The sequence below is a fragment of the Rhinolophus hipposideros genome (genome assembly GCF_964194185.1).
Source record: "Rhinolophus hipposideros genome assembly, chromosome: 24".
NCBI classification, from domain to species: Eukaryota; Metazoa; Chordata; class Mammalia; order Chiroptera; family Rhinolophidae; genus Rhinolophus; species Rhinolophus hipposideros.
The window spans coordinates 4,628,931-4,656,648 of NC_138070.1; the positions used below are offsets into that span (position 1 = coordinate 4,628,931).

At 59.5% G+C, this 27,718-nt stretch overlaps 1 protein-coding gene across 3 annotated transcripts; it reads right to left on the reverse strand.

The window, feature by feature from the left end:
• Positions 1–296: 296 nt before the first annotated feature.
• On the reverse strand, positions 297–27,088 carry HIP1R (huntingtin interacting protein 1 related). 3 transcript variants are annotated; one of them, XM_081036893.1, is made up of 32 exons: positions 26,891–27,088; positions 14,419–14,482; positions 13,821–13,963; positions 13,458–13,514; positions 12,239–12,319; positions 11,820–11,896; positions 11,448–11,509; positions 9,482–9,622; positions 8,698–8,755; positions 8,529–8,604; positions 8,225–8,365; positions 8,055–8,116; positions 7,766–7,838; positions 7,476–7,659; positions 7,286–7,374; positions 7,083–7,199; positions 6,885–6,986; positions 6,405–6,599; positions 5,272–5,419; positions 5,018–5,104; positions 4,516–4,623; positions 4,216–4,352; positions 3,917–4,027; positions 3,599–3,657; positions 3,300–3,330; positions 3,149–3,211; positions 2,692–2,792; positions 2,460–2,565; positions 2,212–2,335; positions 2,066–2,127; positions 1,741–1,947; positions 297–1,464 (listed from the first exon to the last, which is right to left on the reverse strand). In XM_081036893.1, the coding sequence occupies exons 1-32, from the start codon at positions 26,981–26,983 to the stop codon at positions 1,417–1,419; spliced, it is 3,207 nt and encodes a 1,068-aa protein (XP_080893019.1). In that variant the 5' UTR covers positions 26,984–27,088; the 3' UTR covers positions 297–1,416. The 3 variants fall into 3 exon arrangements, 1 of the variants encoding a protein (XP_080893019.1); XR_013992477.1 differs by having other exon boundaries at positions 1,118–1,464; positions 2,678–2,792; XR_013992478.1 differs by lacking the exons at positions 297–1,464; positions 1,741–1,947; positions 2,066–2,127; ... (6 more) ...; positions 3,917–4,027; positions 4,216–4,352 and having other exon boundaries at positions 4,562–4,623; positions 4,912–5,104.
• Positions 27,089–27,718: the final 630 nt, after the last annotated feature.

A 27,718-nucleotide genomic window follows, 5' to 3' on the forward strand; every position in this document is an offset into this window, starting at 1 on the left:
ACCCCTAGTCAGTGGTCACCTTTCCCTCCGCCAGCAGGGGCTTTCTGACAGGGCTGCAGGGAAGGGAAGCAGGAACCGTGGGGGCTGGGAGCCTTGGGGTACAAGGAAAAGCCCTGCCTCATCACAGACCTCCCAGAGAAATGAGCCTGGATGACACTGGACAGAATCAGGCGCAGCACTAGCCAAGTATGCTGTGGTTCCAACTGCTCTATTGTCACCTGCAGAAACTGAGTGGGTCCCAACCAATGTCCTGGCCCCAGAGAAATGAGCAGCCCAGGCGCAGCCCCACACTGGGAAATGGTGACAACAGTCAAAGTGCGTTTTATTGCCTGTCTGACTCTTCAACACAGAGACACTACAATCAGAGGACACGAGCTGGGTCCCTAGGCTCATCTCCAGACATGGCTGGTACCAGACAAGCAGGTGTTCACCCAGCCAGGCCCCCGGGGGTCTCCAGGAATGCAGGGTGGTCCAAACCCTCCTACTGGGGCAGGCCAGGCCAGGCTGGGCCTACACAGCCCTCTGTGCAGCACAAGGTGCCCTCGATCTGGCAGTTCTGGGCCTTTCTGGCTGAGCTGGAAATTACCCAGGGAAAGGGTGGGTGACGGCGGGCGACCAGAACTGGGGCAACAGGGCAGGGGAGGTCAGACAGGGAGGGGAAGGAAAAACAGGAAGCGGGCGGTCACCACAGATTTCAGTGGGAACAGACTCCAGGAGCGGAGGCAGCACCTGTGCCCGGCAGGCGACAGGTTCTTGGCTGCTGTCTGCCCCACCCTACAGCAGCGCCTGGCCCGCCTCTCCCCAGACAAGGACCATGTCGTCAGCTCTCCCATCACTGGTGCCCTAGAGCAAGGCCCAAGGAGAAAGGCGCAGACCCTCGCCCACCCTCGAGAGCACCTGGCTTTGCCTGAGCCCACGCCAGCTCCGTCTCCATGGAATCTACCCCAGAAGACCACACCCCCAGGGGTCATGTCATGCACGTCCCCAACAGCCAGCACAGTTTCTGTTCCTCTCACCTCAGACTGAGTCCAAAAGACAGGGGAGACCTGCCCAAACAGCACCCAAGGCCCCGCTTCCCAGTGTGCCGAATACAAACTCACAAAGAAAAGCTTTAACTCGGAGTATTACAAATGTTCCTTGTATTTCCGGAATTGTGCCTCCTTGTATTTCCGCTGGGTCCCCTGGTGCTCTCAGAAGTTCCTGCTGCAGATACTCACATCTAGGAAAACTGTCCCCATCAGCCCAGATCCCGTGGGCTTAGCAAGGACGGGCCTCGGACACACTGATCCAGGCCATCGGGCAGGGGCCTGGGCACCTGGTGTGGGGACTGTGTCCTTCGAAGCCTCCCCATCAAGTCAGCGCAGCCACACGAGGCCCAGGCCTGCCCCCGAGCCACCCGCTGGACCCCTCCGGAGCCTAGGAGTTCAGGAGCTGGGGCGGGCAGGCGCCATCCTTTTTGTCCAGCTGCAGGAGTGAATGGTGAAGGGCTCAGTGGACATGGCCAGGAGTGCATGGCACAGGCCAGGCCCCCTGCAACCCCCCCCCCTCAGCCCCCTGCATCTTCCCTTTGAGCGAGCCAAGCCCCTTGTGTTGCTGGGGCATCGTTTTTGCTCCTGCTGGTCAGTGGTTTCTGACCTCCCCAAGGCCCTGTGCCCCCCAGACCTGGAAGCAGAGGTGGGGACAGCGCCCCCAGAGCCCCTCCCTATCCTAGTGCTGATGCCTGGCACCTGGGGGTCCCACCTGCTGGTCCTGCCTGGGGGCCACGCTGGGCTTCTGGGCCAGAGGCGGCTTCTTGGATGTCCGGCTCTGGGAGAGCACGCTGGGCTGGACAGGCTCCTCCTGGGCGGGCGTCCCCACCACCCCCGCCAGCGCGTAGTGCTGCTTCCGCAGCTCCCCCAGCCGCACGCGCTCCGCCTCCAGGGTCTTCTCCAGCTCCAGGACTCGCACCTGCAGCCCCACACACCACTCAGCAGGCACCATGGCCTCTCCCCAGGGAGCCCTCCGCCCTCGGAGCACAGCCCTAGGAGAGGGCCAGGCACCTAGGAAGGCACCTGGGGGAACCTACCTGGGTCTCCATCTCCTGCTTCTTCAGCTTGATGAGGGACATGCCGGAGAAATCCATGGTGTCTGTGGCCAGAGGGGGGTAAGTATCTGGGCCCCCCCCCACTCCCCCGCCCCCCGCCCCCAGCCTACAGGGGCCCCAGCACTCACCTCTGTCTTCGATCTGCTCCTGGCCCGACTTAGTGGAGGCCACCACGTTAGCGGCCATCTCGTTGACGGTGCGGGAACACTCCTGTAGGCGGCCCAGGTGGCGGCTGTGCCTGTCGGCCTTCACCTGGGGGACGGCGGGCGCGGGTCCGGTTGAGCCCCCGGGATCACGCCCCACCCCGCCATCACACACGCACACACACTCCAGCACACGGAGTTGAGGCGAGGCCAGGCCGACCACGGAGCCTCACCTTGGAGGCCGCCACCAGCTGGGCTGTGCTGGCCGCGATCTCGTGGGAGCAGACGATGAGCTCTTCGTACTTGCCCGTGTGAAGCACCACCTTGTCAGCTGACTCCCTGGAGGCACAGCCGGGCAGGGCCTGGGTCTCCAACCCCACGGAGAGCCAGCTGGGCCACCCCGCGCTCCCTCCCCAGATCCTGAGCACCACACTCCCTGCTGCCCCCCCACCTGGGGCGACATACACCAGCTGCGTGGCTCCCCAGCCCACGGCTTTGGAGGCGGAGATGAGGCCCTCTGTCCACCGTGAGTTCTTGGCGTAAAATTCCTGCTGCGTGGCTGCCCCCTAGTGGCGACAAGAGGGAAGAACAGAGTGGACCAGTCAATGACATCAGAGCCGGCATGGATGCCTAGGGGACACTTCTCTCCTCCGGCCAGCCACCAGGCTGCATCCCTGGGCCGTGGGGGCAGGGGAGTTCCGCTGTGACTCCCAGGCACATGGTGAACTGGGGGCCTGTCATCACTGCGCACTTCAGGTGTCTCAAGCTCCAGGGGGCCTGCGGTCAGCTTAAGCCACAGGGTGACGCGTTTTGGGGGGGAGAGGGCCCGGAGTCATGCCCCCTCCAGGACTGTTCTTTGCTGGCCCAAGTGTGTGGCCGGGCTGCCTGGCAGGGAAGGACCCCACCTGGAGGCCCAGCTCACCCTGCCACTCTCCACGATCTCTTTCTGCAGGCTGGTGGACGTCGTCACCAGGAGCCGGATGGCCTGCCAAGACCAAGACACATGTATGTCACTCTTGGGGTGGCCCTCCCAGCTACAGAGCCCAGCCCTGGGGCCCCAGCTGGCCGCTCACCTTCATCAGGTCTGTACAGGAATTGAGGATCCTATGGAAGAAGGTGGGGGGAAAAGAGAGAGCAGGGTCTACAGTGTGGCCTAGAAACCACAGGGGCGTCAGGGAGCGGGCCCGACCTCTGGCCTCTGCATGGACCTTGGGCCCTGACACCAGGTGCTCGGCAGTGTGGGCCCACAGGGCACAGGGTAGTGGGCACAGCTCTCCGTCCTTTCTGGAGAGCTCAGCAGTCAGGTGGACAGACCCCCTGGGTCTGGGAGACCGTGGGGAACCCACCTCGTCCAGGGACAGCCGTGACTCACCTCTCGTTCACCTCCAGTTTCACGCCAGAGCTGGCGTGGCGAGCCTGGTTCATCATGTCCTGCACCAATGACAGAACCGGGAGCAGGCTGGGGGGGTTGGGAGGGACACGCGGCGCTGGACCCAGCCCCCGGGAGCACCCATTGAGCCGGGGAGGGAGAGCTCAGCTCAGGGCAGGGACCCAGGGCCACCTCTGGTCCTGACCTGCACAGGTCGTCTGTCCTTTGCAGAGTCCGGTGCTGAGGTGGGTGCCACCTGTACTCAGCCTGCCCAGCCCCCAGGGCACCTGAGGGGACCCTGCACCCCAGCCTGTCCCTCACCTCGATCCTCCGCACAGCGTCCTCGATGGCTGCAGACGTGGCTGCCATCTCCTTGTCCACCATGGCCCCAAGCTCCTCCTGACGCACATCCAGGCTCTTGGGCTTCAGCTCCTGGAGGACGGCATCCAGGGGTCAGACACTGTGCCTTCAACCCCAAACAACCCCACTGGGAACCTGGCAAAGAGGCTGGGGCAGCAGGGCTCTGGGGCCTGGGGGTGGGTGCTCTGTCCCCACCCCACTGCCCACAGCTGGCCCCCAACAGAGCCCGGCCCACTCAGTGCCACGGCTGTACACCTCACCTGGCCCAGCTGCAGCAGGTCCTGCAGAGGGGGCCGTGCCAGGCCAGGCTGGGCCTGCTGCAGAGCCTCTGGGTCCTGCAGCTTCCGCACCAGCTCCAGTGCCCGGGCCCCACACTCCCGGCATGCATCGTTCAGGCCTGCAGGGAGACAGCTGTGAGGGCAGCCGAAACCCAAGAACCCTGGATGAAGCCCCACCATGGGTCCCAGCCCAGGGTTTGATGCCAGGGCCTCTCTGCAGGCCCCCACCTTTCCCTGGTCCACCATGAGGACCCATGTGACACAAGCCCGGGGCCCACTTACGGTCAGCAGGGTCAGTGGGGGCCAGGTGAGAGGTGGCACTGCCGTTGATGATGGAGTCCGCAGCCAGGTAGGAGAACTGCGTCAGGGATGCGACCAGGGCAGAAGCGTCTGTGGGCAGGAGAGCAACGAGACCCTGACGCTAGGAACGATTCCCAGCAGGTACCTTAGAGCAGGTGCCCTTCCCTCTGCCCAGCAAGCCCGGCAGGCACCCACACCCAAGTTCATGGCTGAGGACAGGAGGGCTAAGGAGGGAGAAGTTACTAGGCCAAGTTCACGAAGCTAGAAAGCAGCAGAGCGGGAACCGAACCCAGGTCTGTGACCCCACGCCTGTAGGGCAGGGCTCCCAGGTGGGCATGGATAGGGGGTGAGCACCTGCTCAGCTTCCTGAAGAGGTACCTGTCGTGGGAAACCTCCCCGAAGGCAGAAGGCAGCCATGGCCAGTGGAACCAGCACCCAGCCACCGGTGGCCTCTACCTGCTCAGTCCTGGCCCCCTGCACTCACCTGACCTGCAAGTCAGGTACTGAGCATGGCCCTTCTCCAAGGCACTCACAGAGTCCAGGGCCGCCTGGGCTCTGCTCACCAGGTAGTCTGCAAGCACAGGGAGGAGGCGTGAGGAGGGAGAGGACGGGGGAGGGGGGGAGCAGAGGGAGTAGGGGTGGAGATGGCGTTCTCAGGGCGGGGTGAGTCCCACACTGCCAGGCAGGGCAGGAAAGGAAGGGACCTGAGCATCCCTGCCCGCCCGCCGGCAGCCCCACCTGGAGAGCTGGTGCAGCGCAGGTGCAGGGGGTCGTCCAGCTTGGCCACAGCGTCCTGCAGGATGCGCTCAGCCTCGGCAGCAGTGCACCGGACCACAGCAAACTGCTCGTCCAGGAGCCTCTGCTGCAGCCCCTGCTCCTGAGAATCCTGGTGGGAGGGGGCGAGGCAGCTTAGAGACCAGCCCGGGCTCGGCCCCTCAGGCAGCTGGTCAAGACCCAGCAGAGACCCTCCCTGGGGAGGGGGTCAAAGGAGAAGCCCCGCTCCAACCACCCCCAGAGTGGAGCCACCTCAAGAGTGAGGCAGACAGATGAGTAGATAAAGAAACAACCCAATTAAAATAAAAAGGAGGCAAAGGATCTGAACACACATTTCTTCCCATATACACAAATGGCAAGGCACACATGAAAAGTCGCTCAACGTCTTTAGCCATCAGGGAAATGCACATGGAAACCACAATGAGGCACCAGTGCAACCCACCTGGAGGGCTAAACCGGCAGACAGACAGTAACAAGTGTGGGTGAGGGTGTAGGGAGGCTGGAACCCGCCGACATTCCCAGTGGGAACAGAAAACGGTGCAGCCGCTTTGGAAAGCACTGTGGCAGCTCCTCAAAAAGTTAAGCAAAAGTTACCACAGGACCCAGAGATTCCACTCGTAATTATATACCCGAGAGAAATGGAAGTATGTCCACGGTGTATGCAAATGTTCACGGCAGCATTATCGATAACAAAGTGGAACCAACACAAATGCCCATCACCCGGTGAAGAGATGGGCATTATGTGGCATGTCCACACAGAGGACTGTCACTGGCCATGAGGAGGCATGGAATCCTGGGACCCGGATGAGCCCTGACAACATGTGCTGAGGGAAAAAGCAGCCAGCCACGTCCTACAGTTCCATTTCTGTGCAATGTCCACAACAGGCACAGCCACAGAGACAGGGGCTGGGGGTGAGGGAGGGGGTGCAGATTGACTGCTTATTGGGTAGGGGGCTTCTCTTTGGAGTGGTGAAATGGTCTGGAAACACAAGAGGGACGCACAACCCTGTGGACACACTAAGATCCACGGGCTCGTGTGCTCTGAACGGGTGGGCTGGATGGCGCCAGCTGCCATGCAGGGCTGGGGAGGCCACTACCTTGTCCGCCAGCCGCCGCTGCAGCTCGTCTCTCTCCCGGGAGCGGAGCTGCTGCTCCTGGCTCAGCGCCACCTCCTTCTCCTGCACCAGGCTCTGGGCCGCCTGCAGATCGGCCTCCCGCTGCCGCACGGTGCTGCTCAGGGCGTCCTTCTCCGCACTCAGTGAGCTCAGCCGTGAGCTCAGCTCTGAGCCGCTCTGTGAACACCTGGGCATGAGTACAGTGTCCAGAGCCCGCCCGCCCCTCATTGCCCCCCAAGTTTACAGACCATTTCTTAGGGTCCTATCTTCATCACCCCCACTCCTGAGACTGAGCTGCCCATTTCCTGTGTGTCCCCTGAGTGCTGGGTCAGAGCAGCACCCCAGGATCACCGAGAGCCCCTTGGAACCAACCCAGTAGCATCTAGGTGTGGCTCGGTTCTTGGGAGAGGACCCTAACTTGTCCCGCCCGACCCCAGGCCACCCCGGCCAGCAGCCCCACACCTGCTCCGTGCGGCTCAGGGCCTCCTGCACGCGCACCAGCTCTCCAGCCTTGGTCTCCAGCTCCCTCCTGAGCTTCTCTAGCTGGTCACTCTGCTCCTCCAGCTGGGACAGGATGGAGAAGGTGTCACAAGGACAGTGTGTCACGGGCACAAGTGGCTCGGGGGACCAGAGCTGGGGCTGTGCACACAAGGGACGCACCTTCATCTCAGACTCCCGCTTCACCTGCTCCATCTGGAAAGCCAGCTGCTCCTTTACCCGTGTCACCTCTTCCTGGCTCTGCTGCTTTGCCGTCAGCTGCTTGGCTGTGTCTGCGTTCTGCAGACAGGCAGGGACACTCATGCTCTGCCACCATCGAGGGCTGTCCACTCCCCCCAGCGCGGCCTCACAGGGCTGGGCCCTACCTTCCTGAGCAGCTCGGCATGCGTGGCCACGAGCTTGCTGTGCTGCTCCTTCAGCTTGCTGTAGCGTGCCTCTGTGGCAGTGGCCTTCTCTGCAGGAGGGGAGGCTGTGACCCCAAGCATGGCAGAGCCCCCTCACTCACCCACCAGGCCCAGGCCCCCCACTGGGCTCAGCCACAGGACGGCCACGCACTCTCAGCCTCCTCACGCAGGCCCTGGTTCCGCTCGCCCTCCTGCTGGGCGGCCCGCCGCTGGGCCAACTCGTGGCGGAGCTGCTCATTGTCCACAAGTGCCTTTTGCTTCTGCTTCCGCTGGTCCTCCAGCTCGGCCTCCAGCATGTTCACCTGGCCCTTCAGCTGGGCAATGTACCGCTGGGCCTGTGACGGCAGAAAGGACGTGGACGGACCTGCATGCGGGTGGGTGGGTGCAGCTGCACAGCCGCGGGCCCACCCTCCGCCCGCGTCTCCACCCGCAGCCCCTCACCTCCAGCCTGATCTTCTCCAGCTCAGCACGGAGCGTCTCCACCTCTCTCTTCAAGGTCTCAATCTGCAGATCCCTGGGGACAGAGGCCAGGCAGCATTTTCTGAGGCCGCCCAGTCTTGGTGTTCAAGTTCAGTCAAACAGCGACATCAGAAGACCCAGCACAGGAACTGGCAGTCGCATCAGCGGCCCCCCCCCCCGCCAGGATCTGGGTGTCTCAAGTTTGTGTCCCCCACCCATGGCCTTTCCTAACCACACTCCGTGAAGGCCGTTTCCAACTCCCGCATCTCACCTGTCGTCCTTCAAGGAGCCATTGGGGGGTCCAAATGTCTGCTCAAAGAGGTCGGCCACCACCTGTCACAGCAAAGCACAGTGACTCCCATCCTCCCGGCAAGGAGAGGCAGAGAACGGAGGGAGGCCAGTCACCCCCAAACCCCCATGCAGAAAGAGGGCACTGCTCACCACCGGCTCCGGGGCGGGGGGTCCTGTGCTGATCTCTATGAGGCTCTCGGGCTCCTCGTCCTCGGGGGCCTCGTCAGGGATCACCACCACCGGCTTAATGTGCTCGGCCAGCGCCGAGGCCCGCAGGAAGTTGGGAGGTCCCTGCAGGGGCCATGGGTGGAAGCCGCTCAGCGCCCTGCCCCCAGGAGCCTCCCCTCTGCCATCCCCAGAGCCCACATGGGGCCCAGCCCGGCACCCGGGATCCTCAAAGGGCTCGGAGCCCAGAGTGGGCACCAGGGCTGCGGCCCAGCGAGCAGACGCGCACCTCGGGCAGTCGGGGTATCTGGATAAGCCGTTTGAAGTAGAGCATGTCCGAAGCTCTGCGGAAGAAGTTCCTGAGGCTGCGGGGACAGGGACGGGGTGTCAGAGGGGAGCCAGGCCCCTCTGGGCAGCCCCAGCCCACTGGCCGTGCCACAGCCCTGCCCCGCCGGTACCTGTGAAACTGCTCGTGGAACCGGTCCCTGTGGCCTTGTAGGGTGTCCGCCGGGAGACCTGGGGTGGCACAGGTTTAACAGACTTCCTCTCTGCTCACTGCTCTGTGGCTACGAAGACTTCACATTCCCGCCCTCCCGCGCCGCCGCCCTGTTCCTCCATATTCTAGAAACTGTCACAGACTAGAGAGATCACAGACATCTAGCTGGGTCCCCACTGTGGGGGATTCTGAGCAAGGGAAGGAACAGTGAGTGGGAAGGGTGGTCCCACGCCCACGGCAAACCCACTGGGGCCCGGCTTTGGGGCGCACTGTGAAGTCACTTTAGACTCGAGTTCGCCCTGGGCTAATAATAATCCATTAGCTCGTATGCCCTAGGCCAGCAGTTCTCAAAGCGGCGCCTGGGGACGAGACCCTTTCTGAACACGACAGGGACATTATGTGTCTTTTCACAATGGTCCCCGCCATGCGCATGACGTGAGACACTGCACTGGACCAAATGCAGGGGCAGAAAGGGGCCCTTCCCCAAGGCCAGGCCTTCAAAAGAATGGGAAACGTGGAAAGCTATGCCCCTCTTCTCACTAAGCTTCTGTTCTGGAAAACTGATTTTTCATAACGAGTGTGTTATTTACATTAATGGATAGTAGGCTTATCATTGCTACTTTTAGTTACTCTCCAGATTTTCATTTCAGATACAGTGCATGCTGGCTGACAGAAGCCTCACAAACGCAGCTCTGTGGGGCTTCGACAGGACCTCAGGGGGCCCGTGCAGGGAGGCGGGTGCTCACAGGAGTGCAGCTTGAACATGAGCTTGACCGTGTAGTGGTAGAGGTGGCTGCAGTCCTGGATGACCTGGATGAGGGGGGCCAGGCGGCACTGGCCAGAGGACATCTGGGACACAGCAATGGCTGTGTTGAGCTGCCGAAAAACTGCACCAAAGAGAGAAGGGAGGAGGAATGTGAGCACGGGAAGCCAGAGACGCGGGCTCCAAGCACAGAGCCGACTCTGCTGACAGCCTGAGTGACAGCATGGTACAAGCAGAAACCTAGTGCAGGCCCCGGGTGGGCCGACATCGCATGGCATTGTCACAGCAGCCCTGGGAGGGGGCGTTGGCAGATGCGGTGACAGCCTGGGCAGCCTGCTGTACCACTCCCAGCCAGGCAGTGGCGCTCTACTCCAGGTCCCTGGACACCAGCGCGTTCCAAACTCCTAGCACAGGAGCCCCGCGAGCTGTGGCTGCCCCAGGCCCAGGCCCAGTGCTCTCCGGAACCAGGGTGACAGCAAGGTCCGGCAAACAAAATCCAGCTCTGCTTGGCCAGGGCTTCCCAAGAACCTGTACACTATGGGCCTGGGGACAGGTAGCTGCACAAAGTGTCCGAGAGTCAGGACTCAACTCTGCAAGCCCAAGTGACCCCCAATCCTCACTTGCACCTGGGGTCAATCACCCCTCCCTGCTCCTAACAAGCCTTTCATCAGATCGACCACGTAGGAGGGAAAGGGACAAAGGAGGTTGCCTCCCCCGCCGGCCTTCTCTGGGCAGAGAGACAACGAGCAGGCCATCCACCAGGACCGAAGAGCCGCCAGGGCGCCCACACGGAAAGACACCAGGACACTGTCCCAGAATGGCGGGCCCCAAGCTCTGGGGCCTGGCATCTCCATGGTAACACAAGAATGCCCGGGAGAGAAGAGAAGAGAGGAAAGAACTCAGTGCTGTCCCTCACCTTTTTAAAACTTAACTTTCGAATTACATGTCGGGTCAAGTACGTGTCCCTTGTAAGAGATGAAGACATACATGAAGTTCTATTCTGGATTTTTTTCAAGACATAGCCACTTCTCCACTGAGGGGCGCTCAGGACGTTCCCCGTCTTTGGCTGTTACAAACCGAGAGGCGAGGAACAACTGCTCGGCAGGGAGACGCTGGCACAGGGGACTGCCACTGTGCCCCTCCTTTGTGCACCATTAAGACATCAGTGTCGCCAGGGCTGGGGCACCCACCGGTGGGCTTTCTCCACCTTCCCTTGTGGGGACCCCTGCCCTGCCCACACTTGGACCACACCCTGGCTGAGAGCAGCACAGGGGGACCATAGACTCGGCTCGCGCCTGGCACATCTCTGCCAGGACACAGGCTGGCAGCCACGCCCCTGGGCACCTGCCGCCACTCCCTGGCTGGGTGCTGGGCAGGTGTTCCCAAGCTGCCCAGTGGACGGCCCAGCCTCAGAGTGCAGACCCAAGAATGCCAGGAGGCTGCCCAGAACCACCTCTAACTCCTGATTTTCCATTAAAAAGGCATTTCCTCCTCACTCCCCTGAAAAGTGTGAGTCACCCATAAGTTATTCTGAAGCTATCACCCAAAATAATCACCTCTGTAGGCCTAGGAGGGGGAGCCCTGGGATTTCCTGTCCAGTGGCTGCCGGCTGCCCAGGCTGGGAAGTCCAGCATGATTCAGAGGCCTTTTACGGGCAAGATGACCCAAACTAACTCTCCCAGGTGGGAGCCTCCGTCAGAACCTGCAGAGGCCGTTCCTGGTGGCCCAGCCACCCCCTGCTTTTCCTGCCTTTGGGGCAGGAGGTGTGATTTGGTGGAAGGAACAGCAGAGACCATACCCGCCAGGGGCCTGGCATGGTCTCCACCATGCTTTGGGGGGGTACTTGGAGGTCCATGCTGGGGCGTGGAACCCGTGGGCCAGTTACATTCAAGAACGTACAGGCAGCAGGCCCCACCCCCGGGCCCCAGGCTCCTCCTGGGGAGGCTCACCTGATTCGGAAAGCTTCAGCTCGCAGTCCATATAATCGAACATCTCCACGGTGAGCTGGAAGCTGCAGTGGGAAGGGAGAGGGAAGGCTGAGCAGGAGGGGGTCGGCACACGCCTGTGAGGCCCCCCCACAGGTGGGAGGAGGGAACACGGTTCCTCAGCACATCTCTGCACAGCACAATAGTCCTGCCGCCAAAAATGCCTGATTCCAAACAAACCCAATCCCTTTAACTTTAGCCTCATCTCCTGGCCACATGACCTGCACCCCAGAAGCCACTGCACATGGCCAGCTAGATGTGGAAGCCTCTAGGAGCAAACAGGGAGACTAAGGGAGGTGAGGGGGCCAGGCCACTTCACCGTCCTGGGGGACTCACATGTTGTTGACGTCAGTCCCAGCTGCCTTCTCCAACACCTCGTCTGTTACCTCTAGGCCCGCAGGAAACTGGGGGTGCTGCAAAGAGGACACTCCCCCTCAACTGCAGCCCATGTTGGCTCTGGTCCAAAACCAGCTCTAGCTTTTGCGGGAGGGGAAGCCCCCTGCCTGTGGAGCCTCCATCTGCCCTGGGTGCCAGCTGAGGGGGGGCTGCAAGTGACGGGAGACCAAGGAGAGAGGACAGGACGACAAGCCATGGCGGAGAGGCTGCCTGGAGCGGAGGGCAAGGCCAAGACCAGCTCTGGCATCTGTTGGAAATGCCTCAAGGTGCGCTGACTCTCAGGACGTCCTGGCAGTTCATGTTTCCCCTGGGGTCAAGGTCAGGCAGGGCAGAACCCACGACCCTCCCAAGGAAACTACCTTGAGGTGGAAGGAGATCTTGGTTAGCAAGAGTTTGGTGTAAACATTCACCAGTTGTCCGTACCGGTCGTGCAAATGCCCCTGCGGAGGAAGGAGGGGTCAGGGTCCGCTGCCCTGCGAACGTGCCTGAGAATCCCACAGGACCTGGCACGCTTACTGCAGGGCAGACCAGGAAGCTGAGGTGGGAAGACACAAGGTCACAAGCTGAGTGTCATTCCTTCACCCACCTACCCAATCACTTATTCATTCAAAAAACATTGCTCAACCCGCCAGAGGCAGCTGCCTCTTCCTTCCTGAGGGCCTCCACCAATCTGCAGTGCTCGCTCTCTCTTTTTTTAATTTTACTCCTTGTCAGCCAAAGAAACTCTTGTGACAAGAGAGCTCTCCGTCCAGGGCAACAGGCCAGTTCTGGATTGGGATACTTTATTAAAATGCTGGCAGCAGTCGCGTGTACACATCCTCCCAGCTGCCTCCTCTGCCACCTCCAAACACCACGTCCCCTGTAGCCATGCCAGCTGGGCCTGAGTCTGCAAATGACATCCTGGGTGCTGTTTTCCTTACTTCGGGGGCATCCGTACAACACAACAGCTCTGGGTCTCGTGCCACCCCAGCTCCCAGGGGCCCCAGCAGGGCTCCCAGAGGACAAATAAGGCCAGAGGCCCACTTCCCCCCCACCCCCGGGGCCGCCCCTAATTCCTAAGGGTGTGGGAGTGGATCTAGAATACAAGCTCCTGGGCTCTGAGACGTCATCGTGGATGAGAATTTTCTGGGGAGCTTGCTAAAAACACACAGTTCCAACCCCAAGATTCCAAAGCCGGTTTGGGAAGCCAGCAGTTGGCACCCCTCACACAGGCTCTCATGCCCACTGAGACGCCCAGACTTCGGTATTGCCACATTTCCCAACTTACGGGGACTAACAGGCTGGGAATTCTGGAGCTGGAGGGCCCTCTAGTTAAGTGTTTGGAACTTCCTGTACCAGGCCTTATAAAGCAAGGCCTGCAGCTCCATTTATAACACTCATCGCCCCCCAGAGCCCCCCCAAATAGCATCCCTCTAACTTCTGCTGGGAGAACAAAGGAGAACAACGCCCATTGCAGGGAGCTGCCGTCGCTCAGCCCCGAGTGCTGAGGGCCTCGAATGCCCAGCAGGACTGTGGCTGGACTCTGGACAGTTCTGTCTACGAGGGGCGACAGCCACCACGCTTCCTCCCCACACCTACCCAGAGGTCGCCAATCTCCCGGATGTTGCTCCGGTACCGCTGGCAGTCATGCAGCACCTGCGGGAGGGGGAAGATGAAGAATCCAGAACCGTGCAAGAGGGGCGCCAACACCTGTACTCCCCGCGCTAGCTGGAGGGCGGGGGGGGAGGGGCAGCAGGCAAGGTGGGCCAGCGGGAGCCAAGGCCGACAGACCACAGTCTCTCCTTTCAAAGGGCCCCTGCTCTTCCCCACGGGGTGCCAGCCTGCCTGGGCAGCAGCACAGGAGGGCCCAGGCGCCCCAGGGCTCCTGCTGCTCTGGGGAGCACAATGTGACTGGAACAGGAGAGCTGCCCCTCTCAGGACCAGCAGACAGCGGCCACTCACGTTGGGGTGCCCATCTCGAAGGACCTTGTGCAGGACGTGGCAGAACTTCCAGCTGAGGATGGAGCTGCTGGGAAGTGGCAGACCGATGGCGTAGGACCAGAAGGTGAAGGCCCCCTTTTCGTGGTGAGTGCCCAGAATGATGCCTACCAGGGTCAAGGCCAAGTGCAGAAAGCAGAGACTTAAGCATGGGGAAGGTCGGGGGCCACTCAGCAACGGAAGGACTCACGAGGAAAGCCGACCCCTCAGCCCACGGCCGCTGTGGACCCTCCCTCCACATCTGCCACAATTCCCCAAGAGCTTTGGTTTTCAGCCAAGGACAAGGTCCTGGCCCTCAAACTCAACTGGGCCCAGTAGCCTAAGACAATAGATGGTGGAAGGCCTGGCTGGCCCAGGGCCACAAGAGGACAGGCTTCACTGGGCCTCCCGCCTTGGGGAGGGTGGACCTCACAGAGCTCCCGGGCTCATGCCCACCAGGCTGCTGCCCACCAAACGCACGGTGGGAGACTGCGCCCGGCAGGCCCACGTCCTCCCCACACCCTCCCGGCCTCCCCCGGGCACCCAGAGGGACAAAGGGCCCACCAGGGGCAGGGAAGGATACGCCGGGCATGCTTCTCCTTCACGGGGGCCTCCTGGGTGTTGATGGCTTTGCTGATACTGATGGCCTGAAAGGGGACAGAGGAGGCCGAGTTCAGAAACCCACCCGGAAGCCTCCCTCGGGAGAGACCACCCCAGTGGGGAAAAGGACGACACGCAGACAGGACTGATGCTTCCTGCCGGTGAAAGGTGGGAGTAGACATGACGGGGTGCAGACATTCTGTCAACCTAAGCAAACCAAACCTCTGAACACTCACTGACGTGTGCAGCTGATACCCAGTGCCACAAAGCCACCGGTGTTTTCAGGGATTTGGGAGTTAGGGACGAAAGGTGGCTTGTGGCTGCAGGAGGTCACCTCTGGACTGCAACCTGCCTGGGCCCCAGGGAAGTGGCCAGTCAGGGCACCACGTGGTATCCTCTGTCCTGTCTCTCCCCTGGGAGAAGCCGCCTTGACCTGAGCCCTCAGACACATGTCACCCCACCGTACCGTGGGAGGGCCCAAAGAATGACACAAGCTGACAAGGCCCACACAGCCACTACACAAAAACCAGAATAAACCCAGGTCCTGCTGCCTGCCATGCAGGCTGCCTCTCTCCGGGCGGGGGCAAGTCCTGACTCAGTTCCCACCCTCACCAGCACAGATGGTGAGCGTGGCCCTGCTGGGGTGGCAGGGTGGGGGGTTTCGCTCCGCACACCTGCTGCTGCCACTTGGGCCCTGAGCAAGCCGTGATCTTCTCCCTGACGAAGGGCCTCCCACCACCACCCGCTTGAGTCCTGTTTCGTCTCTCTTAGCTCAATGCCTCCTCTTCAGAGGTCTCCTAGATATGACTTCTCCCTCACCAAAGGTTCAAGCAGTTACTGTCCTTCACCCAGGAACTACGTTGAGCCCTGGGTTTACTTGTGGATGTTTTATTTCTCCACCTGGAGGCAGGTCTCATGAGCCTCTGTCCACCCACCCAGCACTCAGCTGGGGACATCAGTGGTTATGGACTGACAAGAGCTGCCGGGGGGCCCTGACAAATGCAGACACCTCTCCACGCCAGCTGATTGCCCCAGGTCCCCACAATTCCTTAGCCGGGGCCCCACAGTGCCCTGCCCTCCAGACCAGCCGAGGAGCTGCACACTCACTCTGAGCCCCAGGTCACCACAGCCCCAGTGGTCCCTGCAGGAGTGGGGAGAGGACAGCAAAGAGGGAGCCCAGGGGGCAGTGCTGGCACTTTCTTTTCACAGCAGAGGCCACCGTGCTCCCCACCTTTGGCATCTGAACAGTAACTGCCCCTGCCCAGCCCGGAAGTAACTTCCCTCATTTACGGCCACCCACTTGGCCTGCTCAGAGATTTCCTCTGTAAGAAAAGCTGCCCCATGGGAGTAAAGGCGGCCTTTCTGATCAGACCAGCAGACCTAGGAGCTGGGGGGCCGGGGGCTGGGCTGAGGCAGCTTCTGGACTGACCCCAGCAAGGCAGGCTGACCTCCTTTCACACAGTGGCCATTGTGGCCCTATTCATGGGGGTGTGGCAGTGCTGGGGCTGCGGCCACCCACACTGGGCCTCTCGCAGGCCACTCTCCGGCATCAAGGGTGGGTGGGGAGCAGCTCCTGCTCATGGTACCAGAACCGGGGTCCTGAGAGGAACGCACTCAGGCTCTGGCTTGATTCTCAAAGCCTCAGTGAGCCACACACAGAGGTTCCCTTGGCCATCTGCTTGTTGCCAGTCCTCCAGCACTGCCTCCCTGAGGCCTCAGCGCCTGCCTTCATTTAGCACGCATCACTAAGCAGCCACTGTGAGAAGCTGTTCCCCAACTCTGACTGCTCGTGCCCCATGTGAGAATCGCACCCCACCCAGGCAGAACTGTGTCTCCGATAGTGGCAATGATGACAGACACCCAGCTTACTCTGGGCCAGGCACAGGCAACACGCATTCTGGCAACAACCCTAGGACGTGGTCATGGGCCCATTTTCCTGATGGGAAAACTGAGGCACAGCGTGGTTAGGTATCTTATCGGTACAACTAACAAGAGCAAAGGCAGGTCTGGCCGACTCCACACTCTGTGTCCTTAATGATTCTGCTATGCGGCTCACCAGGCGCCTCTTCCCTGGGCAGGTGCAGAGCTGAGAAGAGGGCCTCTGTGGGAGTGCAGGGGTGGGGGGGCAGTGCCTCCCCTAGCAGCAAGCAGCTGCCAGCTCATAAGCCAGGAGTGTCCTGTCTCTGGGGGTGTGTAACCCCATCCCCCAGCGGCCCTGACACCTGAGCTGGCTCTTCTGACGACTGCCACCTGGTCCAGAAGATTCCGGGCAAGAGCAGAACTGAAGCTACACGTGCAGAGCAGGCTGCCGAGGGGGAGGGTGAGGACCAAAGACGTAACTGCAGTCAGAGCAGTGCTTTCTTCTCACCACTTCCCAAGCAGACCCCAAGAGGGGCTGCATGTGAGCTCCCCACCCTCCTGGAGGCCTCCCCCTTTCTCCTCCAGGGCCTGCACCTGGAGAGAAGCAGAGCCCACCCTAAAGGAGTGGGCTGGCCCTGGCCCTGGCCCTGGAGGGGAAGGGAGGGGAAGATTGCCCCCGCCCCCCCATCCCTTTCGGGCCTCTGTCACCTTGTCACCTTCCTGAGACCACCCTACTTAAATCTCCCTGATTTATGCTCCCCCGAGCACTCAGCAGTGCCTGACTCAGCAGTGCCTGACGCTGTTTTCCGTATTTGTCTAGTATCCGCCTCTCCCCACCCTAATGTCAGCACCATGAGGGAGGAGGCTTTGCCTATCTGGCTGCTGCTGTACCTCCAGCCCCCAACGGTGCCTGGCACACAGAAGAGTTGCAAAAGCCTGGCGCTGTCTGTCAGGCCCCCCCACCCCCATTCCCTGCCGCCGGCGCTAGCTGCAGAAACAGGGTCCCTCCCAGCGGGAACACGGCCCTGTTGTGTGCAAGGGCAGATGTGCGGGTCGGGAAGCTCCCCGGGAGGCACAGTGCTCGCACAGAGGGAGTCTGTGGACACCTCACAGGGCCTCGCTTTTCCTACCAGCAGCAGCCGCCGAGCCCCATCCCAGGAGGGGACAGGGAGCCCGGGGGATGCCCATCGCCGCCCCAGCCTGTCCCGATGGATGTTCCTGTGCGTGGGCCACAGAGGTGGGGAGAGCATCGGGCTTCTCTTAAGCGCCGGACTCTATGCTGGGAGATTCTCACAGCTCAGAGTCTGGGGTTGGCAGACTCGAGGCCGCTCTGTCAGTAACACTTGGTTCTGTCTACACAGCACGGCACCCTCACGCCAGCCTGAGGGGTGCCTATGGGCAAACTGAAGGGTAATGGGGAGCCCAGGACCATCGTGTGGGTTCCCTTGAGCCTGCCGACCGGAACAACAAACCCTTCCTTCCTTCTGCCCTGGCACAGCCACCCAGCCAGAGCCACCCCAGCGGCTGACTAACAGCACACGTAATCCCTGCTGTCTGGCGGGATCAAGGGCCGTGGACAGAAGCCTTCTGCGAGACAGAAGTTGATGGAAGGATTGACCAGCCCCCATGTCGGGAAGGAAAACCCAGCGCTGGAGAGAAGGGTCCTGGGTGGGAGGGAGAACAGGTGGCAACTGCCCTGGGGATTTGTCTGTTTCTCTGAGTCCCAGGGAAAAAGGGGAGCAGCTCCCACTCCACCTTTGAGAGGTGAGGGCAGAGGGGCAGGGAACGGCTCTCCCCACTTCTGAACACAGGCAGGAAAGCAGGACAACAGCAGTAATGGTGGGTCAGGGGGCTTTGGGGTCTGCAAAGACAGCAGAGGGCGTGTTTTCTGGGGCACACTGCTCCTTCCTGCTGGAAAAATCCCACAAATCCACAACCCAGAAGCACCTGGGAGCTGCCTGGCCTGGAAGCTCCAAGAGTCTACATCTTGCTCCATCCAATGCCCTATGGTGAGGGGCCTGACCTTCTGAAGGGCAGAAGTGGGGACAACGCTGGGGTGGCCACAGGCCAAGGGACGGGAGGCTCCCGCACACCCTGGGGACAGAGTCCGAGGGGCCAGCACCTCCCAGCTTGTCAGAGGTGTGTTTCACACCACAGGTCCCGATGGCCTAATAATAAAGTGATTTTTATCAGCTCAGCCATGTGCCAGGCACGGTATTATCTCATTTAATGTCCTAAGTAACCCTGGAAGCAGGCAGGTAAGGAAATAGGAGGAAATCGAGGCTTAAGGAAGTTGATCACATGCCCAAGGTTATAACAAGGAAATGTGGACCCAGAACTCACGCCCTTTACATGGACTGACTGACTTCGACCCTCACACAATCCTCCCCCAGCAGTTCTGACCAGGAAACTGCAGCACCAGCCCCCTGGCTCTGGTGAATGTCCTCTCAGTCCCCACACGGACCGGGCAGCCGCTCTGGGAGAGGTGCAGAGGGAGCACGGTGCCCACACTGCCCGCCCTCCTTCTTTGTCCCACTGCAGGAGCCCAGCCCCCAGGATCCACTATGCTGCCAGAGGTGTCGGCCTGACTCAGGAGGTACAGTCTGGATGGGATTCGCTCAAACCACAGGTGACAACAGCATGAGTGGTGCCGTGTGGCTCCCCACTCCGGTGGGCCAGGGCATCGGACCCTGGCCTCCACCTCGGCTCCCCCCAGGGTGGCTTCTGTCCTGCGGCCAGGGCAGGGACATCCCGGAAGGCCTCTTACAAGGGCCCCATTGGGCCTGCGGGAGCCCGAGCCATCAGGACACAACTGCCCCTGCTTCCAGGAACAATCTCGTCCTTGTTTGTCTAATAAAAACCCTATGTGGTGCCGGCAGAGGCCCCAGAAGTCAGCCTGAGGAGATAATCCAAGGACCAGGCTGGACAGAGCCGCCAGTGCCATTTTCCCTGGACAGGCCACTTGCAGGGACACACCAGGGAGTACCTTGGTAGGTGCTAGTTCAGGTGACAGCTGGGGCAAGGCTAGAGCCACAGCACTGATTCCCCTTGAGAAGGGTGGCCGAGTGTGCACCAGAGACGGAAGCAGGGACTTGGGCTGTGGGCCATGTTGGCAAAACCAGAGGACCAGGTAGGACGCTCGGGTCAGCAGCTGCTCACAGCAACTCGGTCCTGGGCAAAGGGGCCGCAGGAAGGTGGGGAGAAGGGCAAGAGAAGGCGACAGTCACTAAGCATGGAGCAAGAACGCGAGTGTCTCCTGGGGTCACATCTCCTCAGCCCATCGTGAACCAACAATGCTGTGGAAACCCACAGCCCTCGGCAAGGGGTCAGAGCTGGGTGACCAGAGCCTGCAGCCCCGACTGTTCTGTGGGATCTGACATCCCCGAGTCCATGGGGTGCTATGCACAGCGGGGGGTACACAGACTCGGGAGACCCCTTCCCCAGGGGCCCATGCATCTGGCGGCCCTCGTATCCGGGGACAAATACAGGTCTCCTCACCCAGTTCCACCAGTACCAGCCGCAGCTCCCCAGCCCTCAGAACCCAGTCCCGTCCCCCCAACTCACTGGGGAGCCTGTCCAGGAAGCGGAAATAAAAAATCCTCGGTCTTTCAGGCTGTAAGCGCACTCACAGCTTATCGAAAACATCTCGTGTGTTCTAGCCCTAGTACCTCCCTTCTGGTCCTCCAACGGGGCAAGCCAGGTCCCCCCTCCAGGCCAGGCTGCGCCCCTCCTGTCCCCCAGCTGAAATGCCCCCTCCTGCAGGGTGTCCCCACCCACCCGACCCAAAGCAGCACCATCCCCACACGGACGGCACCCTCATGTTGATGTTTATTATCTGAAACCATCCTCTTTACCAATTATTCTGCCTCTGCCTCGACCCCTGAACAGACGTACACGGCACAAGGAAGCCCGCTGGTCTTGCTCCCTCCCTGTTGTAACCCCAGCACCCAAACCCTGTCCCTGGCCATCAGTAAATCTTTATCGGATGAATGAAAGCATGAACACTTAAAAGAACAAAAGCTCTTTCAAATATAAGTGGCTGGTTAAATTCAAGACAGTGAGTATCTCCTTCTCCAGCTAATAATTTAACCACTAGAGTTAAATACTAAAGGCAACTATAAAACAATTTCTACTTTAAAAATCAACCCTGAGATGAGTCAGACTCAATCCTCCTTGTACTGTTATCGTGCCACTTAACAGCGGCACTCAGTGCGGACAAAAACGTCCTTCAAAGAGCCGGGCACGGGGAACGGCAGAGAAGTGGGTTAGTCTGCTTGGCGTTTCCAGAGTTGTTTGAAGGACAAACAGATCTCATTCAAATGCTTTTGCCACCTCAAAGGCCACTGAGGAAAGCAAACACAGTATTTCTGGAGCTGAGGAGGCGGCCAGGATGTGGTCCCATGCAAAGCGGCGAGGCACGCTGGGCCTGAGGTCTGCAGCTCGGTGACCTCAGCAGCCAGGAAGGCCATGGAGCAACGATGGCCCTAGGTTTCAACCGCCATTTCTCTGCCTTCATGCCCCCAGCTCCTGCTCCGTCCCAGTCTCTCATTACTTCCACCATTCAGGAAAGGGGGGCGGGGGGGGGGCGAGCTGGGCCGCCTGCCCTCCTGGAGAACTGGAGAACGGGCGTGTGTCAGGAAGGGTCCTCCCAGGGCCCAATGCCACCTCTCTCCCAGCTCTGCAGGTGACACATGAGGAGGAGGAGGACACACCCAGAGTCCCAACTCCAGCATGGACAGGAAGCCAGCCTGGGTGGTTCTGTTCCCTGGTGACATCACTCCACAGACCTGTCTGTCCCACAAGCCAGGAGCCTGAGTCACTCCCTGGCAGGCGAACCTATTGCAGCTTAAGGATTGTGTTTGTCTCCACCAGAGAAGAAACAATCGCCTCCCCCAAGCTTTGCTCCCTGGGCTCAGCCTTTCCCTTCAGGCCTCACCAAGCGGGGCACCGAAGAGGGAGACTTGCTGGAATCCACGCACAGAGTGTGTCCCCTGAGCCATGTGCTCCTGGGTGCTGGGACACGAGGCACCAACATGGATCTGCCCGAGGATCCTGGGGTTCAGGGGTAGTGCTTAGGGGCTCAGGGGGGAAGCGATGCAGTCCCTCCTCCCATGCCCAGCCTACGTCTGCCTGTTGCCACGGCTCAGCTGCAGGGGAAAGGGGACAGGAAACAGTGAAAGGTCGTCGTGAGCACGGGAAGGCTCAGGCCTCCCAGACCAGATGATATTTGAGTCCATCCTGAAATCAAGTGGACAAGGGGGAAGGGCCTGGCCAACAGCACAGCCCGGCTGGCGTCTCAGGTTAGCCGGCTGGGTTTCCCTGTCCCTCAGCCAAGCAGGCCTAGATTCGACTCCAGAGTTTCCACGCTGAGCTGCTGGAATCGAGTGCCCAGTCGGGTTTCATTCACAAATGGCTGGCCTGCCCGGTGGGGTGCTGGCCTGGGGCAAGGTCAGAAGGGCAGCCTTCTGCCAAGGGAGTCACAGGCTGGCGTCCCCAGCCTCCTGGGGCTTCCCCATGGAGTGCCTTCCAGCAGACAGGACAGTGTCCTTGCCAGTGGGGCTTGTGCGTTCCCTGGTTCCCGCTGCCTCTGTCCAGCCAACTCCTGCTGCAGACCTGCTTCTCTTCCCAACTGCCCCAGCTCCCACTGCTCGTCTACAGCTGGCCAAGAGGGACACTATTCCTTTCCGTCCAACCTGCCTTTCTGGGCACAACGGAGCAGCTACCTCACAGCATGTACTTGGCACAGGCACTAGGGAGTCCTGTCAGTTATCATGTCCACTTGGCCGATGAGGAGACCGAGGTCCAGTGCTACTCACAGCTGCTCTGCACACCTGTCCACGTCCCACCTCCTTCTCTCCTTCTCTAAAATGAAAACTCTTTGGAGGGCAGGAGAATGATCTTTATCAGACTGTAGCACACCCCAAGGCACCAGGCACAAGCCAACAGACACAGTAAATGGTGCTCATGAACGTGACATGGGACAAACGTGCATCAAAAGTGAGAAGGGGGAGGGGAAGGCCCAGCAGCCCCATCCACACTCTCACCTGGACCATGAGGTCCTGACACCTGGGGGCTGAGGAGGTTTCTGGCAGCCCCCGCGTCAGAAATCAACTGACATGTCAGCTGACACAGGAAGGGTGTCCCCCACCCCAGCTGGGGGACAGACCTCAGCAGGGAGGTTAAGTATGACAACTTTGGTGCAGGGCCCTCGGGTGCTTGTGAGCCTGGCATCCCCGCTCCTTTGCACCAAGGAGCCTGGGCTTCTGTTCTCAGCCTCTCAACCCATCTGTCCAGTGTGCGGGGCGCCATACACACACACAGGGCATGGCGGGGAGAACACAGACCTGCCCCGCCCTCACAGGACTTCCAGTCAGCCCCCATGACAGAGGTGGCACAGGGCCGGGGGGTTCTGGCTGACAGCCCCATGCTTTAGATTTCTTCCCAAACTCGGGAACTTTTTTTGTAAACATTTAAATGAGGCCCAGAAAGTGACTTAGAGTGTTACAACACCACAAGGTAGGCGTGGGTAAGTCTGCCTCAGGGGAGGGGACAATGGACACACGTGGGAAGATAAGACAGGGCAGAGGGACCAGCATGTGCAAAACACGGGCATCCGAAAGAGCTTTCACACCAAACACTCAGGTTCCCAAACACCAGTGCTGGGTCCTGTGCTCTGTCTTCAATACTGAGATTCCCAAGAATGAGATTCTAAAGAATGCCTGGCTGGGAAACAAAAGAAAATTTTTTTCTGGGCTCCAACCTGCATCAAATCACTCCAAATCGCGGGCACCTGGGCACTAACATTTTTTTAAACCGCCCCGGCCCCAGGTGATTACCACACAGTGCTGTCCCCCAGGGAGCCGCCGGCCATGCACCGACGAACACCAGAAGCCTGGGAGCCCAAACTGACACGCGTCTGTGTTTTCAAAGACACACATGCACTTTGAAGACGTCATAGGAAGAAAAGAATGTAAACTATCCCATTCATCACTTTTACAGGGATTACACGTTGAAATGGTTGCATTTTGGAGACACAGGGCTAAATGGAAGTAAAATGAATTTCACCTGCTCTGTTTCCGTCTTAATGTGGCTACCAGGAGATCTAAAGTCACACACGGGGCTCGTGTTCTGTTTCTACTGGACAATGCTGTTCTGCCCAACAGGAGCCGGGGCTGCCAGGTCCTGACTGTCAATGAGCATTCATCTTTACAAGATTTCAGTTCCTCTCAGGCTGCGGAGGGGATGTCCCTGGCCCATGAAATCTTTTTCCGCAGTCTGCCCCCCTCTGCAGTTCCTTTCCCACCAGAAGACCCATAACACCTGGGTCTGTTCACCTGCACACTGGGCTTGGCTCACTGAAGTGGGGCCCGTCTCCCACTGACCCACCAGGAACCTTATGGGCTCTATTTCTATATCCTGCAGGGGAAAACATCCCCCAGAGAAGGAAAGCAACTCATAGATAAGGAAAGAGACTGGACTTCAGCGTTCCCAAGACTCCTATCTGCTGAGTCCTCACCCAGGCCTCAAAGCGAGGGGGTGGGGAGTTCTCCTCTTTGGGGAAGGTCTGAAATAGTTCTCAAATTTTAAAGTTTTAGGGGGTGGGAAGGGAAGGAAGAAAGAAAGACGGCTGACAATTTGCAAAGCGCTATACCACCTGTTTCGCATTCTGTATGTATTGGTACCCTATTATTGCCATAACCAATCGCCATAAACTCTGTGGCTTAACACAACACAAATTTATCATCTTAACAGTCTGGAGGTCAAAAGTCCGAAGTGGGTCTTCAGCAGCTAAAGTTAGGGTGTCAGCAGGGCTGCGTTTCTTTCTAGAGGCTCTGCAGGAATATCCGCTGCCTTGCCTTCTCCAGCTCCTAGAGGACACCTGCGTTCCTCTGCTAGCGGCCGCTCCCTTCTTCCATCCTCAAAGCCAGCAAGGGAATCACTCTGACGCCTGTCCCGCCGCCCTCTTCCAGGCTGAAAGACCCGGTGAACACACTGGGCCCAGCTGGCTAACCCAGACTGTCACTGCTATTTTCAAGTCAGCTGACTAGCATTTTCTTAACAGTCACAGATTCCAAGAATTAGGACATGCGCATCTTTGAGGGGCCATTAGTCGGCCTGCCAGCCAGTCTCTCTCTATACCTTAAAACAGCCCGAGGAGGTAGATGGAATGATCTTCATTTTTACAGACCAGGAAACAGATTCAGGAGGTAAGCAACTTGCCCAGGAACACAGGCTTAGCCCTCAGGTCTACCTGCCTAGAGCGCCTTCCATGAGACCACACTCTCCTTTTCATGGTACAGGCAACATGCAGGCTCGGAACGCAGCTGTCCTGTATTCTGTATTCAGAATACTACAGCAACCACAGAAAGCCAACGTTATTTTATCACCTCCATTTTGAAAAGGGGTTTTATCACCAAAAGGACTAAAGCCCCGGGGAAGAATAGACCAGCTTTCTGGACACTCTCCCTAGGATTACACACACACACACACTCACTCACACCACACAACAACCACAAGTACCAGCTCCACTCCCTGAGCCCTCCTCACTGAGGTGGGAAGAGACCTCTGCAAAACAGCGTGTGTGGCCCGTCAACAAATCTAATATGTAAGCATTATTCCTGCTCCCAACCCAGGAGCCCAAGAGGAAAGGCGAGGCTGGTGGATGTGCTATTTGCTGTCCAGAGGGGACAGGAAGGCGACCTCAGCTCTCCAGGTCCTTTCCACCAATGGGGCCTGGCTGGCAGCTCACTAGGTATTTGTGGGAGCAATCTAATTAAATATTAACTATGTACAAAACCTTATTCCTACATCCCTAGGTAAGTCTCTCTGCAGACAAACAAACCCAGACACTGAACCCAAACTCCCATCTTTCCAGGAAAAAGGGTTCTGGAACAGGTAAATGCTAAGAGATTGACCCGTTAGTAAGTTATTCATTATAAGTAACCCTCTCAGCACCTGACAAAAACCCAACAAGCTAAAACAAAACAAAACACCTTGGTGTTTACCAAACCGACCACCAGAACGTGTGGACCTAGATCAGAAATTCTTTCTCTTTGACATTAAAGAAGGTTGTCCTTGATTTATAATAACTCAAGAGTAATGTCAATAAACTTGGCCCTTTCAATTCCATCTTCTCTATGTAGCAATCAGAGTTCTTTGTACCTCCTCAGAAGCAAAAGGGGGAGAAAATCTAAAAATCTGTGAATGAATAAAGCTGACAACACCCAGTCTCTCTGCCACTTAAATTTTCTCCCCATTCTTCGTAAGTTCCTGGCACAATCAATTATGGATGAATGACTTTAAAATAAATGCCACATTTGTTTCATGATGGGCTATGTGGGGTGACAGTAGGCCAGATGATGACTGGGCGTGCAAGGGTAAGTTAATTTGTGGCTAGGTTGATTCTATAACTTGGCTTCATAAAGTCCGGGTGTCCCAAGGCTTTATTATCATTTTCATTTTTAAACACAAGCACAAAGGTTGAAGGTCCATCCCCGAGTTTTTATTTCAAAACGACAGCTGTTGTAGACTTTATGGGCTAACTTGCGGTGAAAGCAACCACAAGTCACTGCTGTCTGCAGGGAGAGGAACCTGCTAATGGCAGCCACAAATGTCACCATCCAGTCTCAGACAGCGGCGGGAGGGGTCGTTTTGGCTTCCTTTATTTCGAAAGTAAGATTTCTCGGCTATTTCGGTCATGGCTCATTTACTTTGGCAAATAAACATGTGTGCTCTCCCCTCCCCGGGGCATAAGAACACCTCAGTGTTTGTAAAATAAAAAGGAACAGAAAACCAGAAGCACAGCAACGCCTGCATCTTGCGTTTTCAGGAGGAACACAGGTCTAAATACACAGCCGCGCCATTGTTTCATGTTTAAAATAACCTTCCCAGGATAGGCTATCCTCTGGAAGAGATGCAGGCGCGTGGGAAGTGCAGGAAGGGGGCCGAGGAAGTTTCTGTGTGTCAGGCGCCAGGATTTAATAAGGGGGTGTGCACCCCTTTCTGTGTGGGCCAGCGCTCGGGCAAACAAGTCTGGCTACATAGGTGAAACTTTTCGCCCAGTTGGTAATAAGAGATTGCGCGGCCCTGGAAAACAGCTCGGGAGAAAAGGAAACGGGGTTTCCTTCAAGGAAATGCACTGCTTCCCTGTGCTGGGGGCATTTTTACAAGGCATGGAAGAGGGGACAGGCGCCGGGGCGGGGGCCCCCCCCGGGCAGGGAAATTCGGTCGGGCCGCGCCGGCGCGCGCACCTGGACGCCACCGGGCCCGCGGCCGCATCTCGGCCTGCCGCAACTCGGACGCTCTCCGCCGGGTCCCCGTGTCCTCGCTCCCCGGCCACCTACGCCCCGGCCGCATCTCCGCCCGGGTCACCTCGGCCCCAGGCGCCCGCGCGCTTCCGGTTCACCTGCGCGCGGGGCGGCTCCGGCGGCGGAGGCCGGGAAGCGAGGGGGCGGGGAGCGGCCCTGGCGCTCCGGATGCCGGTGCAGGCAGGGCCCCGAGACGCGTGTGCGAGGACAGGGGAGACGGCGCCGCCCGCCCGCCGCCGCCGCCCCGCCGCCCGCCCGCCGCCGCCGCCCCGCCGCCCCGCCGCTCGCCTGGGTCTTGTCGAACTGCTCGCGCTCGGCCTCCAGGCTGTGGCCCGGTCTGCGGCTCAGCACCCGCGCCGGCACGTTCTTGATGCTGTTCATCCTGCCGACGCCTGCGCTCCGGGGCCCGGCTCCGCGCGACTGAGCGCCTACGGGCCGGCCGCCCGAGCCTAGGCACCGCGAGGCCGCCCGCCCCGCCCACCGCGCCGCCCCGCCCACCGCCCCGCCCACCGCGCCGCCCCGCCCACCGCCCCGGCTCCCGGCCCTGCCCCGCCCGCGCTCGCCCCGCCCCCTCCGCCCGCCCCGCCCCGCCCCCAGCCCGGCGGACACAGGCCAAGGCCCCCAGCCGCTCCACACCTCTACCCGCCTCCTTGGCAGTCGCTCCTCCTTCCTCCGAGTGGGGGCGCCGGCCAATTCCCTTCCCCCACACAGCCCTCCACCCCGGGCTCACCAAGCCTTGTCCGCACCAGGCTCGGATCTGGTTCATTGGAGAAAATTTGACCTCAATGAATTTGACCGATGGAAGCACAACTAGACTGTTTTTTCCCCCGTTTTAGTCTTATGTGTCAAAATGTAAACGATTATGCGGCCTCCTCTTCGTGCATCTCTAAGGTAACTACCGTTATCCACGCGGGGCTGTGGGCTGCATTTTCAGAGACTGCAGGCTCAGCATGCGGACACCTGGCCAGAACCCAGGCACAGTAAGGGGCCTGGAGAGGCAGGGCTGGGACAGCCTGCAGACAGATCCGAACAAAACAGTACTGGGCCATCCAAGTGCATTGAAAAGATGCCACCGGAGGTGGTGTGGGACTTTTAAAAACATTGTTGGTTTTGCTT